The sequence below is a fragment of the Sinocyclocheilus anshuiensis genome, unplaced genomic scaffold, assembly GCF_001515605.1.
Source record: "Sinocyclocheilus anshuiensis isolate Anshui unplaced genomic scaffold, SAMN03320099.WGS_v1.1 scaffold1800, whole genome shotgun sequence".
NCBI classification, from domain to species: Eukaryota; Metazoa; Chordata; class Actinopteri; order Cypriniformes; family Cyprinidae; genus Sinocyclocheilus; species Sinocyclocheilus anshuiensis.
Genome location: NW_015557201.1, coordinates 369,778 through 382,539, shown reverse-complemented (window position 1 = coordinate 382,539; position 12,762 = coordinate 369,778). Strand labels below are relative to the sequence as shown.

Here is a 12,762-nt window from a genome sequence, read left to right as displayed (position 1 = left end):
GGGTTAAAATGCGTTTTAAACAAAGTTAAGTGGTTTTCATTACCCATTTTACTCTTAGTAATTTAATACATTTCATAATTTAAAAGTTTAGTTCAGAAGTATCATATCGGTATCGGTATCGACGATACTGCCTTGAAAAATATTGGTTTGGTATCGAAAACAAAATAAGTGGTATCGCCCATCCCTACTCAACGCGCTGCAAATAGAAAAAACACCTGCAAATTAAGAAAACAACTTCATCAATTTGACAACACACGCGCTGCAAATACTCACAACACACCCAAACAAAGAAACGCGCTGCAAATACAATTCTTTATTTAGTTGTGGTGTGAGCATTTGCAGTGCGTTTCTTTATTTGTTTGCGTTGTGAGAATTTGCAGCGCGTGTGTTGTCAAACTGATGAAGATGTTTTCTTGATTTGCTGGTGCGTTTTCTATTTGCATGTGTTTTCTGAAGTTGCAGCGCGTTGAGCTCTCTCGGCCACCGTATATTCCTGCATATGTTATTGTTAACATTTTTTGACCTAGTAATGTTTATTGAAATAGTCATAACAAGAAACTTTTGAGTGTTTTGAACACCCACATCTCAAAATTGAAACAAAAAATCGAATTAACAATTAGTTCCCGTATTTTATTAATTCATTTCCACCACGAATTAAGAATTTGTTCCCTCTTTTTAGTAAATCATGGCCACGTTGCATTAATTTGTTCCCTCATTTATTTTTTTATTAGTTCCCTCGTTTTAGTTAAATTGAGGCCACACATTAAGAATTTGTTTCCATGACTTATTAATTAGTTCCCACAACTTCTTAATTCATTCCCTCATTTTAGTAAATCGGGGGCCACATTGTACTAAATAATTCCCTACTTTTTATGAAATCAAAACTTTTTATTACCAATTAGTACAATGTGGCCACGATTTACAAAAACGAAGGAACGAATTTAAAAAATGAGGGAACAAATTCCTAATTCGTGGCCACGATAAATATATTTTGTTCGCATGTTATGTGCGGCTCTCTGTACATGTACACTCATATTCCCTTTGAATCTCTTCCACGCTTTCAATAGGATATGCCCGTATTGTACTGGCTCTGGTATCCTTCTACCTGATGCCCTGCTGCCCGGGTCCAGCAGTGTTTTGTTACCTACTGAGTGCCCTGTTGGATGCCTTCGATGGACACGCAGCTCGCGCTCTTAATCAAGGTAGTGATCTTCAGCTTTGTGTTGTACATTATTCCTCTTTCTGTGCTTTTCTCTCTCTCTATGCTCATCCCTGCCTCTTCCTTAGGTACAAAGTTTGGTGCCATGCTGGACATGTTGACAGACCGTTGTGCCACCATGTGTTTGTTGGTGAACCTGGCACTGCTGTACCCGTCCTACACTTTCTTGTTTCAGCTCAGCATGTGTCTGGACATTGCCAGCCACTGGCTGCACCTGCACAGGTGTGTCCAAACATCAGTTATCCAATAGAATGCTAAGGAATGAGTCCTAAAACCCATCATCCCCAAGTCGATGTGGTTTCAGTGTGAATGAGTTTTTGGTTATATGCTTGAAATAAGGGCTGCATTAAAGGGGTCATATGATCCGATTTAAATTTTTCGTTTCTCTTTGGAGTGTTACAAGCTCTTGGTGCATAAAGAAGATCTGTAAAGTTGCAAAGACTAAAGTCTCAAATCCAAAGAGATATTCTTTATAAAAGTTAAGAGTCAGCCACACCTACCTAAAACGGCTCGTTCTAACACGCCCCCACATATCTACCTCACTATGTGGGAAGATTTGCATAACGCCGCCCAGATGTTCACGCAAAGAAAGAAGGCATAACTTTTATTCTTGCTGTAGTATTGTTGTTGCCGCCGCAGCCATGTCGTGCTGTGTTTCGTTGTGAAAGCGAAACTACTTTGTTTGGTCTTCCAAAAGAGGACGATATCTTTAATGTTTTTGTCTCGTCGCTCCGGCTTGACAGGGCATCACAATATGGTAAGGGCGTAACATTTCCGTCACACGCTTAAGGTATTCGGCCAATCACAACGCACTGGATAGCTGGCCAATCACAGCACACCGCGCTTTTCAGACCGATGAGCTTTGTAAAAATTGACGCGTTTCAGAAAGGCGGGGCATAGAGGAGAAACAATAATGTACAGTATGTGGAAAATAATGTGTTTTTTTTAACCTTAAACCACATAAACACATTTCATTACACCAAATACACAAAATAATGTTCTTTTTAGCAACATCATATGACCCCTTTAAAAAGTATGTTCTATGTAGTATGAATGTAATCTGGATGTACTACATTTATCATGTTGTCATTGTCATATGACCTACTAGCTTCATTTGCATCAATTCATTGCCATTCACAAGTGGGATAGTAAAGTTTCCGTCACAGGTCATCTGGGGACTTTTTGCCTACTTTTTTATGAATACTGTGAATTCTGACATATTATTCTGTTCCCTTCCTTTTTTAGCCTACTATATAGCAGGGAAATATGCAATTGCAGAAGCAGCAAAGGTCTGTGGTTAACACAAGCTCAAGATATTTGTAAGTTTTATTCTATGACATAAAATACATCAGTTAAATTTTTTAAAGCATTTACGTGTCTTGAAAAAGGTAACAAGTGCTAACAAGTGGCTAAATGGGACTAGAGAGGTTGTCGGTGATCATGATGAACAAAACATGTAAGGATCATAAACTTTTGTTGGTTTTCTGCAATAATCCAAAAGACAGTTGTGGAGCGGACCGGAGCTTCCAGGTTGGCCTATAAAAATATGTCATCCCTGCAGCACTCTATAAGAGACATCTGATGTATGCATGCATAAAGTTATAGTTGATTTAAGACCATACTTGGGGGCATTTGGGTCTCTAGAAATCTCTTAATGTTTACAGATTATCACACCCCAAATTGATAAGCATCATCCATCAGAGGCAGATCCTGGCATAGGCTACATAGTCATTTTGCCTAGACTGGCACAGTTCTCTTGTGTGACATGGGACACTACTGCCACCCCTGCACATAGCTCTCAGACGCACACTCCACTTGTCTAATTGCTAATTTGTAGTCTGCTTTTCATTCCAGTGAAATTGCAAAGTTAAATGCTCCCGCATTTCTAATATACATCTACTATATATCGACAAACAATTGCAGTTTATTGCTCCTTTATTGCAGTCATCTGCAAGCTTGTATTCAGATCGGTCTCCATCCAATTATATTTTGTTCTTTTTCGATAATGCATTTCACAGTACGGAAGAAATGATTTGTTGCTATTTCCGTTTCATCGCGGCTTTAAAAAACACTTTTTATTTATTTGTAACCCACAAGCTAGCTAGATTTTCCTTGTAACACTTTATTAAAATCAGTAACTAACACTATTATCTAACTCATGTCAGAATATAAGTTTGTTCATAAACAAAAATCATAAATGTTAATAAATTCTATCTTCTCCACGGACTCCCTGGAGTACGTTCATGGATCTCTACAGGCCCCTAGAATCCAATTTTATTGTATTTAATTTAAGTATCTGTGTTCCCTGCATGTTCTACATAAATCATTGTTAATAATATGAGTTGTTCCTTTTTTCCCATTTCTTTCAGTTCCATGATGAAGGGAGCCACCAGTCACAAGACCATTGACCTCTCTGGCAACCCCATCTTACGGCTGTACTACACATCCAGGGTAACACACTCACTCATGCACATTCCTTCACACAGTCAGGAACTCCCATCAAAAGCTTATTGAGTTGTTCTTAAATCTAGTGAAAAAGTTTTACATGTACTGGCTGTTCTGACATCGGTGTTTTTCCACAGCCGGTGCTGTTTTTCATGTGTATGGGGAACGAGCTGTTCTTCTGTCTGCTGTATGTAATGTACTACATCAAGGAACCCCAGGGTGAGTATCAGCATGCTGTTTTCTCACTGTCTTTATAATGGACCTACTGTGACTGTGATTTTATATTTATAACACTATATTTTGTGTTATATTACCTCGGCAACTGCTGCATGAGTGTTTCTAAAACAACGGCTGAGGCTTTTGGAGCAAATAGGATCATTATATATATATATATATATATATATATATATCTTTCCATTTGCCAGATTTATTCATTGAAGTAGTACTGAATTCATAAGGATGCACTATAGCAATGCTATAATACAAATTATATTTTACATTTTTTTCTACCCAGTGTGGCTACAATGGCTGCTGGGAGTTTGCAGCGTGGTCTGTGTGCTGAAGTCTGGCATTAGTCTCCTCCACCTCATCACCGCCTCCCGTAACATGGCTGCTATCGATGTGGCTGACCGTGAGAGAGAGCGGAGCAAAGCACAATGAGACATGAGAGTATGCAGAAACCAAGAAAAATGAGACAAAGGCTGTGCAAAAGAGATGAGCAGAAAAAAGAGTGATGAGATCGCTGGCCAGTATAAATGAGGATGAGATAATGGAAATCAATTATGGGACCACACAAAGCCTCAGTGAGCATTTATATTTATTTGAATATAGATTATCAATGCTATAATGCCAGGGCAAATTCCTTACGAGTTTTACCCATATTCCTGTAGTTGTGCTTTTCATTGCTGTTGATGGAACTAGTAGTTGCACAATGAGTGTACCATGTTTATGTCATCTTTGGGGTGTCATCATATTCATTTTTATGTTTGAGGGTTAATTTATTAGTTAATGGAATAATCATGTATCATTTAAATGGAATTTAGAATAGCTCTGCTATTTAAAACCAACATTTCCACACATGCACACACACACACACACACACACAGACAGGCACATTCCACGCTTCAGCTGAAAGCCACTTGAGTATTACTGTATTTGGCCATTGTTTTATCATTAGTTGTGGTATTTAATTATTTTGAACTGTCTGTATGAGCCTGTCTATAACTGTTTTATTACACTCACTGTTGTTTTTGTTGCAGGTATATCAAAGAATGTTTATCTGTTTGAATATTAGTTTGAAGAGTGTGAAGCCATTATTATATTAAGCAAGTGGCTCAGGCATCATTTTCGTCCATAGCCTCCTGAATGTATTATTGGGTTGTGGTAGAGGGGTAGACGTACTGTTTGCTGTCTAAAGTTTTACAGCTGTTGTTATAAATGATCTGAAATATATGAGAGTTATATGATTGGAGAAAAGTAATTTTGTACTGTAACTGATGATTTGACAATAAAGATATCCTGACAACAAGATGCAGCTGTTTATTTATCAAATTCTAACAGCCCTGCAGCTGTTACTGATGATATATTACCATCAGCCCAGCAAACACAAAACGTTCTCCTTGTTAGGTTCTCCCTTTGGGAAGCAATTTATATATATATATATATATGGAAGTCGTGGCCTAATGGTTAGAGAGTCGGACTCGTAACCCAAAAGGTTGTGGGTTCGAGTCTCGTACCGGCAGGGATTGTAGGTGGGGGGAGTGAATGTACAGTGCTCTCTTCCACCTTCAATACCACGACTGAGGTGCCCTTGAGCAAGGCACCGAACCCCCAACTGCTCCCCGGGCGCCACAGCATAAATGGCTGCCCACTGCTCCGGGTGTGTGTTCACGGTGTGCGTGTGTTCACTGCTGTGTGTGTGCACTTTGGATGGGATAAATGCAGAGCACTAATTCCGAGTATGGGTCACCATACTTGGCCACATGTCACGTCACTTTCACTATATATATATATATATATTTTTTTTTTTTTCAAGAACATTTAATTTAATGCTCATATTGTGTGAGATAATGTTTTGGTTCATTTGAATGCCTAATTAAACAATTAATGAAAAGACGGTCTTATGCTGCTGGTGTAATGTAGAGAAGTTAAGTGAACGTTAAAGCAACGTTCTCTGAACCATCACGCACAACCTAAAACAAACGTTCTATTTCCTTTAAAAGTGCATGAGTGTTCTGTTCTGTTCTGGGAACGGTTTGCGAGGATCAAAAAGGAACGTACTGTCTGGGAGCTCATAAAATTGTTAGTTGGGCGTGAGTCTGATATGTGTGTTTAATCCCATTGGGCGCGTACAATTATTATCGGCAGTGATCTGGAGCCGCTTATTGTTTACCGCAGCTGCGTCTGCGTGCGTCTTTACCTTTAAGGACCTGCGACATTTTTCCCCCATACGAACATCCAGTTGTCTACCGCCGAGAATCTCTTGTGCTGTAGAGCTGGATTTTAGAGAAGAACGCGCGGATGGTTTCTTTTAACTGATCTCGACGTTTATGCTGTAATTTGCGTCGGCCGAACTCGAGCGCCGGAGGGGCGCGAGAGGACGACACCGCGCTCGAGAACATCGCGTGGAGGAGGGGACGAAGACACGGAGGGGGTGTTCACTCAAAATATACTATCCCTTTAAAACAAGGGGGACACGGCGGTGGGGGAGAGATAGCGGGGCAGAGAAGACGGGATAAAAAAAGAAAAGGAAGAAAGAGCGAGGGTGGGAGGGTGAGAGTATTACAGGGAAAAAAAGGAAAAAATGTCATCCTCCGTGGGGGAGCCGTGGACGACGACCGGTGAAGCGCTCGCCAGACACGAATGAGATTTAACGCAACGCCGAGGCTCGCGCAGATGCCGCTCGGGGCCTGGATGAAGAATCTTACAATAAAATTGATGGCATTTTTATTTTTAACCACGCTGTGCGACCGCTGAGAGCAAATTAAACATTAAACTGCCATTTTAATTAGGTTATTTCTGCATGAATTATCACACAGCGGTCTAATTAATAAGAAAACATTACATGCAGAAATTAATTTTAGATTATATTTTTAAGCATGATAGGCCACTGTTATGTGACAATGCGGCGTTAATAACATACTGTGACTGACAACTCATTTCTTATTTTTTACTGTTTAGAAATAAGGTAAATATATATTTATCAGTGTCGGTGTAATATGCATTCTTTCACTTTTTAAATTTCACTAACATGTCATTTTATATTTGTTTGATTTACAGTTTAATAAATACATTTGATAGAATAGTGGAAGGAGACGTTCTTTCGAATAGTTTATTTCAAACAGCGTCTCTACTGTTCTACATTTCATGATGGATGCAGCTTGGAGCAATTTCCTCTTTCAGGTAAGAAAATGCTTATGCGTACTAATGCTGATAGCTCTTTTGTTATTTGATTTAAATTCATGTCATAATCGCTAGCATTTGTCCATAATGGAACCGGTGTACTTTCATTCATAAGTTAAGGCAAAAGAATGTTTAAAATCTGTGATTTTGCCCCTTTCACGACAGACTCCGCCTTCACAGTCCCAAACTGACGCGACCCTCCAATCAGATCTTCTACCGGAGCTCACGGATACCGCCCAGGACCCGCCCCCTGAGCACATAGCCCCGCCCCCATCCACGGTGGACACAGCGGCGCTGAGCGAGGAGCCCCTACCGGGTGAGGGAGGGGCAAAACAGGAGGGTGGGAAGGGAGTTCACTGGGGACTGGAGAGAGAACCGAGGTTAGGCTGTTTGTAGTTGTGGCATTGGTGGCTGGAGAGCGATGTAAATGAGTGAAGATGTTAATGAGCCAGTTATTTGCATAAAGTTGGAATATCATTTAGGAAGCCTGCATGTTTTCTCTCTTCTATTGTTGCCTTCAAATCAAGTTGGAAAGATCATATTTACAAGATGAGCACATGAACGATCACAGTGTTGAAATATTGTCAGTTCAGGGTTCCAGAAGTGAAAATGTGATTAATTTTCTCTATCCACCTTTTTCTTTAACGCGGAAGTAAGCCTGTGGGTGAGACTTCCGGTTCATTAGCAGCCACTATAGGTAAATAACGAGGAGAATAACGACGTGCAGTAAACGGTAAAACTGTTTGCACTACAAACCAGTGTGTTCATAATTAAGATAATACATTCAAATAATATGATAAGACACACCGCTTCCGGTTCATTAGCCGCTGCGGGGAAATAACGAGAAGAATAACAACGTGCAGTAAACTGATAACGCTACAAACCAGTGTGTTTATAATTAAGATAATACATTAAAATAATATGATAAGACACACCAACTTTCAATATCAAGCAGTAAAACTAATTGTTTTGTTCAGCTAAAAATAGCTGGACGGAATGGATGCAGATGAGACCGGAAGCCAGACCCATAGAATTTACAAATGGCCGCACCCATTTTTACGACAAGAAAAAGATGGATAAACTAATGTATTTTAATGATCCTGCCTATTTGTCAGAAAACAACACTACCCACAATAACTGAAGAGAGATTCACCATTCAGAGAAGTTGCTGTTACCATGGAAACAGAAAGTGGGTTAATGAACCAGTGTTGTTATAGTTAACTAAAACTATTAAAAACTGATCATTAAAACAAAGCTGAAATCAAATAAATTATAACAATGTGATGGAAATCTTAAAATTAAAAACCTGGGGAAAAAAATGGAAAAGTTGCCTTGGCATCTAACTAAAATAAGTTTAAGTTGAATTATAATATTTATACATGTAAATATTTATATCAATTTAAAATGAGGTGCTGCTTGGGATGAGTAGTTCATTGAGTAGTTCATCACAGACATACACAGTCTAATACCATCCTCTTTTTTTCTCCAACCTTTCAAAACCTTTGTACTTAAAATCAAAGGCTTTTATGATGTGATTCATGTTGGAACTGCTTAGAGGTCTAAACTAAAGAATCTTTTTCAAATCCCTAGGGTAAAAATACTTCCGGAACCAATGCATATTGGCCCTTTTTATGCATTTCATGTAGTCCTGATGAAAAATAGCAATAAAACATGCTAGAAAGTTCTCTAATGGTAAGAGAATGAAAAAAAAAAACACAGATAAAGCATCAATTGCATAGCTAATGTGCATTTTTTGCACATTATTGTGATGCAATAGTGCTAAAAAGGTTCCTGTTTTTGCTAGTAAGTGGAAAAAAGAGAAAGAAACATGACATTTCCCATGTGATTTCACATCTCATCGTAATTACTGCTTTCAAGCATTTAAGTAGAAACTTTCTAGAATTATTTGAATACAGCATAGTGTGTTTCTCAAGTCTAGGTGTTTGTTTGCGACAAATAGCGTACACCTGTATATGAACACTTACAGTGTCCTCTAACCATCTCTCTCTCTTTTTCTCTTTCCCAGTGAAGCCAGTCACTCGACCAGTCCGACCTGCACACATCTGCTCCATATGTAATAAGCAGTTTAAGAACAGTTACAACCTGCGGCGTCACCAGTCTGTCCACACTGGAGTGAAGATGAAGGACAGAGCCGCTAGAGAGAAAATAGACGGAGGAAAGGCTGGAGCAGGAGTGGAGAGGCAGACCATCCCCCTTTCTCTCCTCCAGCTGTCTATACCTGCCTCCATACCCACAACAGTCGACCCCATGGCCCAGCCTTCCCCAATCAGCAATCAGCAGCTAGAGACGGTGGCTGTCTCTATCGCCCCAGCAACGATCGCCATGACAATGAACCAGCCCCTCCCTACTGCAGTGGTGGTTACTGGGACAATGGTTCAGGTCGGGTTGGTTTGTGTCTTTGGTTAATACTTTGCATACCTTTGCAGCACTTCCCTTGTTCTTGCGTTGACTTTTCTACTAATGCCTTTTATCTCATATTTACTTTCTTTGTCATTTTGAACTCACTTTGAGGCACTTTTCATAAATAGGGTTCAAAATAGGGCTTTAAATTAAACAAACAAAAGATTTGTGTGTGTGGATATATATATACAAACATACACACAAATGTCCATTTGAAAGGAGGTGCCCATTAAAAAAAGGTTGATTGTCAACCGCATTTTTTTTTTTTGCAAATTGTTTTAATTTGAGACTAATCTAATTACAGTTTAAAACCTTGATCTATTTTATCTTTATTTTTTAGCAATAAACAGTTAATAAACAATTAAATGTAATATTTAAAATATATGTTTCTGTAAATCCATCATAGGAATACATATATAGATTATTTTATTTTTTATATATTTCTTTTAAAATTATTATAAAATAATAATAATAAAAGCACTGCCATATTGGTTAAAAGGGTTGCAGATTTAAATAATGCTAGCTAGCTGGTTTGGAATAAATGATTTGTGATTATTGATATTTCCTAAAAATATTGTGTGGTAATTTTTTCATACAGTTGCTAAAGGCTGCAATACACAATATGACTTTTGCCCAGATTGTTTTCCCAGATTTACAGTCTGAAGCAGTCAGCACTAGTTGGCATAATTCAGAGCTGGTCTGCAGAATTTGGGCAGTAGGAGTTTTCACAGAAAGTCGTGTATGATATGATGGGCACAAACTCCAATTTTTAATCTTCAGACTTTGATTCCATCCAGTTGGAGAATATCAAACATGTTTGATATTTTGAGCCATTTTTAGAACACATTGTTTCAATTTGTAATGTAATCTCCTAGCAACGAGGTGCATGTTTCTCTGAGTTTGTGTTTGTAATGACTTGAATATCTGGTAGGGTGAGATCCTTAGCTATTGCCTATTGTTTTAAAATCTGTTCAGATCTTAAAAACTATACCAGTGTGTATGCCAGCCTTTACGGTTAAATGATATGTGACGTGAGATTCTCAGTGATTTTAAAATAGTAATGGGACACCAGATTGTACGCTATTTATGGAAAGTGTCATTTACCATCATTTCCTGATTATTTCTATGAGACATGCCTGCTGTCCCATAATGAACTCAAATAGTTAGATTCGGTTTCAAACCGTACAATTCCCAAGACTCTGCAAAAATCAGGCTAACGGTTGTGTAACATGGTCTCATACCTGCTCTCGCCTCATTTGTTGAACACTTACAGTCAGTTGGTTAGTAGGTCAGCAAACAATGAACATGTTTTACCCAGAAGACACAGAAAGAGTTGCTGTGTTTGTGGCTCTGACCACGAAAAAACTGTTCAAGGTCATAAAATCTGAAATTCTGTTGTATTGTTTTTCAGGCTGCACCAAATACCAACATCAATGATAACCTAAGTAATCCCACCCCGATCCAAATATCTATCCCAATAGCAAACCCATTACCCATCAATCCAACTCCCAATCCTAATCCCAACCCCAACCCTAACCCCAATCCAGTCAGGAAGAACCATGCTTGTGAGGCATGCGGGAAGGCGTTCAGGGACGTGTACCATCTTAACCGGCATCGGTTGTCCCATTCGGACGAGAAGCCGTACTCCTGTCCAATCTGCCAGCAGCGGTTTAAGAGAAAGGATCGGATGAGTTATCATGTGCGGTCACACCAGGGAGGAGTGGAGAAACCATATGTGTGTCCGCACTGCGCCAAGGGCTTCTCACGGTAAGAAATAGCCTTTTGCACACCTGTACACACCAAAAAAAAAAAAAAACTAGTTGCATAAACATACTTTATCCATGAGTGTGCTGAGATTATGAGGACATGAATTTTTAATGATTTCTATAAACACATGCACGCTTGGTATAAACCAGAACAAACTGTTTATCAGGCCAATTCACAGCAGGTTTCAACAGTGAGCATTATACTGTAGTTCTGACAGTGATGGAGGACTGAATGTTGTCATTTTACTGAAAGCTATTGAGAGAGATGCCCTAATTACTAATTTGAGACTGAAAATGGGTTAGATGAGGAATAAGTGACCTTCTGTCTGTATTTATCTATCTATGTCATATATTTAGACACATCTACATCCATATGCAGTCCAGTCAAGCTAGTAGTAAAAAAATATTTTTGGGCTCATGAGGCCCTGAGGTAATAATAAAAAAAATAAATAAATTTAGCTGCATATTTTGATATGCATTAAATTTATCAAAAGTGACAGTAAAGATATTTACAACATTACAATATACAGTATATATATGTGTATATATATATATATATATATATATATACTGTATATATTAACAACTGCACCACCCATGTCCTGTTGTTTTAAAGGAGCCCTGATGCTACAGACAGAGGCAGATCTCTGTTGACTCTCCTCTAGTTCACATAGAGATGGTGTGCAGCAAAAACACAAATGCACAATGGCCCCTGCTAATCATTGTGATTTTGTACGTATTGTATTCGTTGGTTGAGCCCTCTCTCTGTCTCCTCCAGGCCTGACCATCTTAACAGTCATGTGCGACAGGTGCACTCCACAGAAAGACCCTTCAAATGCCCGGTAATCATACTGTTCTAGTCTCTCTCTCTCCTCTACCCACTTTTCTTTCTCATACTATTTATCATTGATGTTAGTTTTTCCTGCATGCTCTGTGTGATTTGACGTGTCATTGATTGCCATTGGAAATAATTTGACCTTGTCCCTCAGAATTTAAAAACAAAAGCTCAAATATAAAACATTTTTGCTGAATGTAAATGCATGTAAATGCTTTAAAGACCACAAAAAAGCCAACTTGTAGTATTTTTTACTCTCAATCCATTTTTAGTAGCTTTGTGGCCATCTGCTAGAAATGTTACTTTAGCAAATATACATGCTTAAAAATTGCAGTCTTTCTTGGAAAAAAGACCAACAATTTTGAATATTAATGCTTTTACTATAGTATATACTGTATACTACTGCTCAAAAGTTTGGGGTAAGAAAGATGTTTTAAAGGGGTCATATGACGTTGCTAAAAAGAACATTATTTGGTGTAATGCAATGTGTTTAAGGTTTAAAAAAACATTATTTTCCACATACTGTACATTATTGTGTCTCCTCTATGCCCCGCCTTTCTGAAATGCGTCGATTTTTACAAAGCTCATCAGTCTGATCAGTGTGCTCTGATTGGCCAGCTATCCAGTGCGTTGTGATTGGCCGAATACCTCAAGCGTGTGACGGAAATATTACG

At 38.7% G+C, this 12,762-nt stretch overlaps 3 protein-coding genes across 4 annotated transcripts in view; all 3 read left to right on the top strand.

Annotated features, from left to right (window-relative positions):
- LOC107678876 (CDP-diacylglycerol--inositol 3-phosphatidyltransferase-like) overlaps positions 1-5,189 on the top strand; it is a 6,890-nt gene extending 1,701 nt beyond the window's left edge. Inside the window, exons 2-7 of one of the 2 annotated variants that reach the window (XR_001632982.1) lie at positions 1,068-1,202; positions 1,288-1,441; positions 3,589-3,670; positions 3,802-3,883; positions 4,179-4,467; positions 4,924-5,189. Coding sequence is in view for 1 of the 2 variants with exons in the window: in XM_016474303.1 (XP_016329789.1) it covers positions 1,068-1,202; positions 1,288-1,441; positions 3,589-3,670; positions 3,802-3,883; positions 4,179-4,324 (599 nt within the window). In the remaining variant the exon portion in view is untranslated. Of the gene's footprint in view, positions 1-1,067; positions 1,203-1,287; positions 1,442-3,588; positions 3,671-3,801; positions 3,884-4,178 lie in introns of both variants that reach the window. The other variant, XM_016474303.1, reaches the window with a different exon arrangement.
- LOC107678872 (serine/threonine-protein kinase TAO2-like) overlaps positions 1-8,502 on the top strand; it is a 57,076-nt gene extending 48,574 nt beyond the window's left edge. The window contains exon 21 of the transcript XR_001632980.1: positions 8,493-8,502. The gene's annotated coding sequence lies outside the window, so the exon portion shown is untranslated. The remainder of the gene's footprint in view (positions 1-8,492) is intronic.
- The window catches only part of LOC107678873 (vascular endothelial zinc finger 1-like), a 12,627-nt gene continuing 5,780 nt past the window's right edge, over positions 5,916-12,762 (top strand). The window contains exons 1-6 of the mRNA XM_016474296.1: positions 5,916-6,851; positions 6,944-7,066; positions 7,232-7,382; positions 9,093-9,466; positions 10,899-11,254; positions 12,032-12,095. Of these exons, the coding sequence (XP_016329782.1) occupies positions 7,031-7,066; positions 7,232-7,382; positions 9,093-9,466; positions 10,899-11,254; positions 12,032-12,095 (981 nt within the window). The 5' untranslated portion in view covers positions 5,916-6,851; positions 6,944-7,030. The remainder of the gene's footprint in view (positions 6,852-6,943; positions 7,067-7,231; positions 7,383-9,092; positions 9,467-10,898; positions 11,255-12,031; positions 12,096-12,762) is intronic.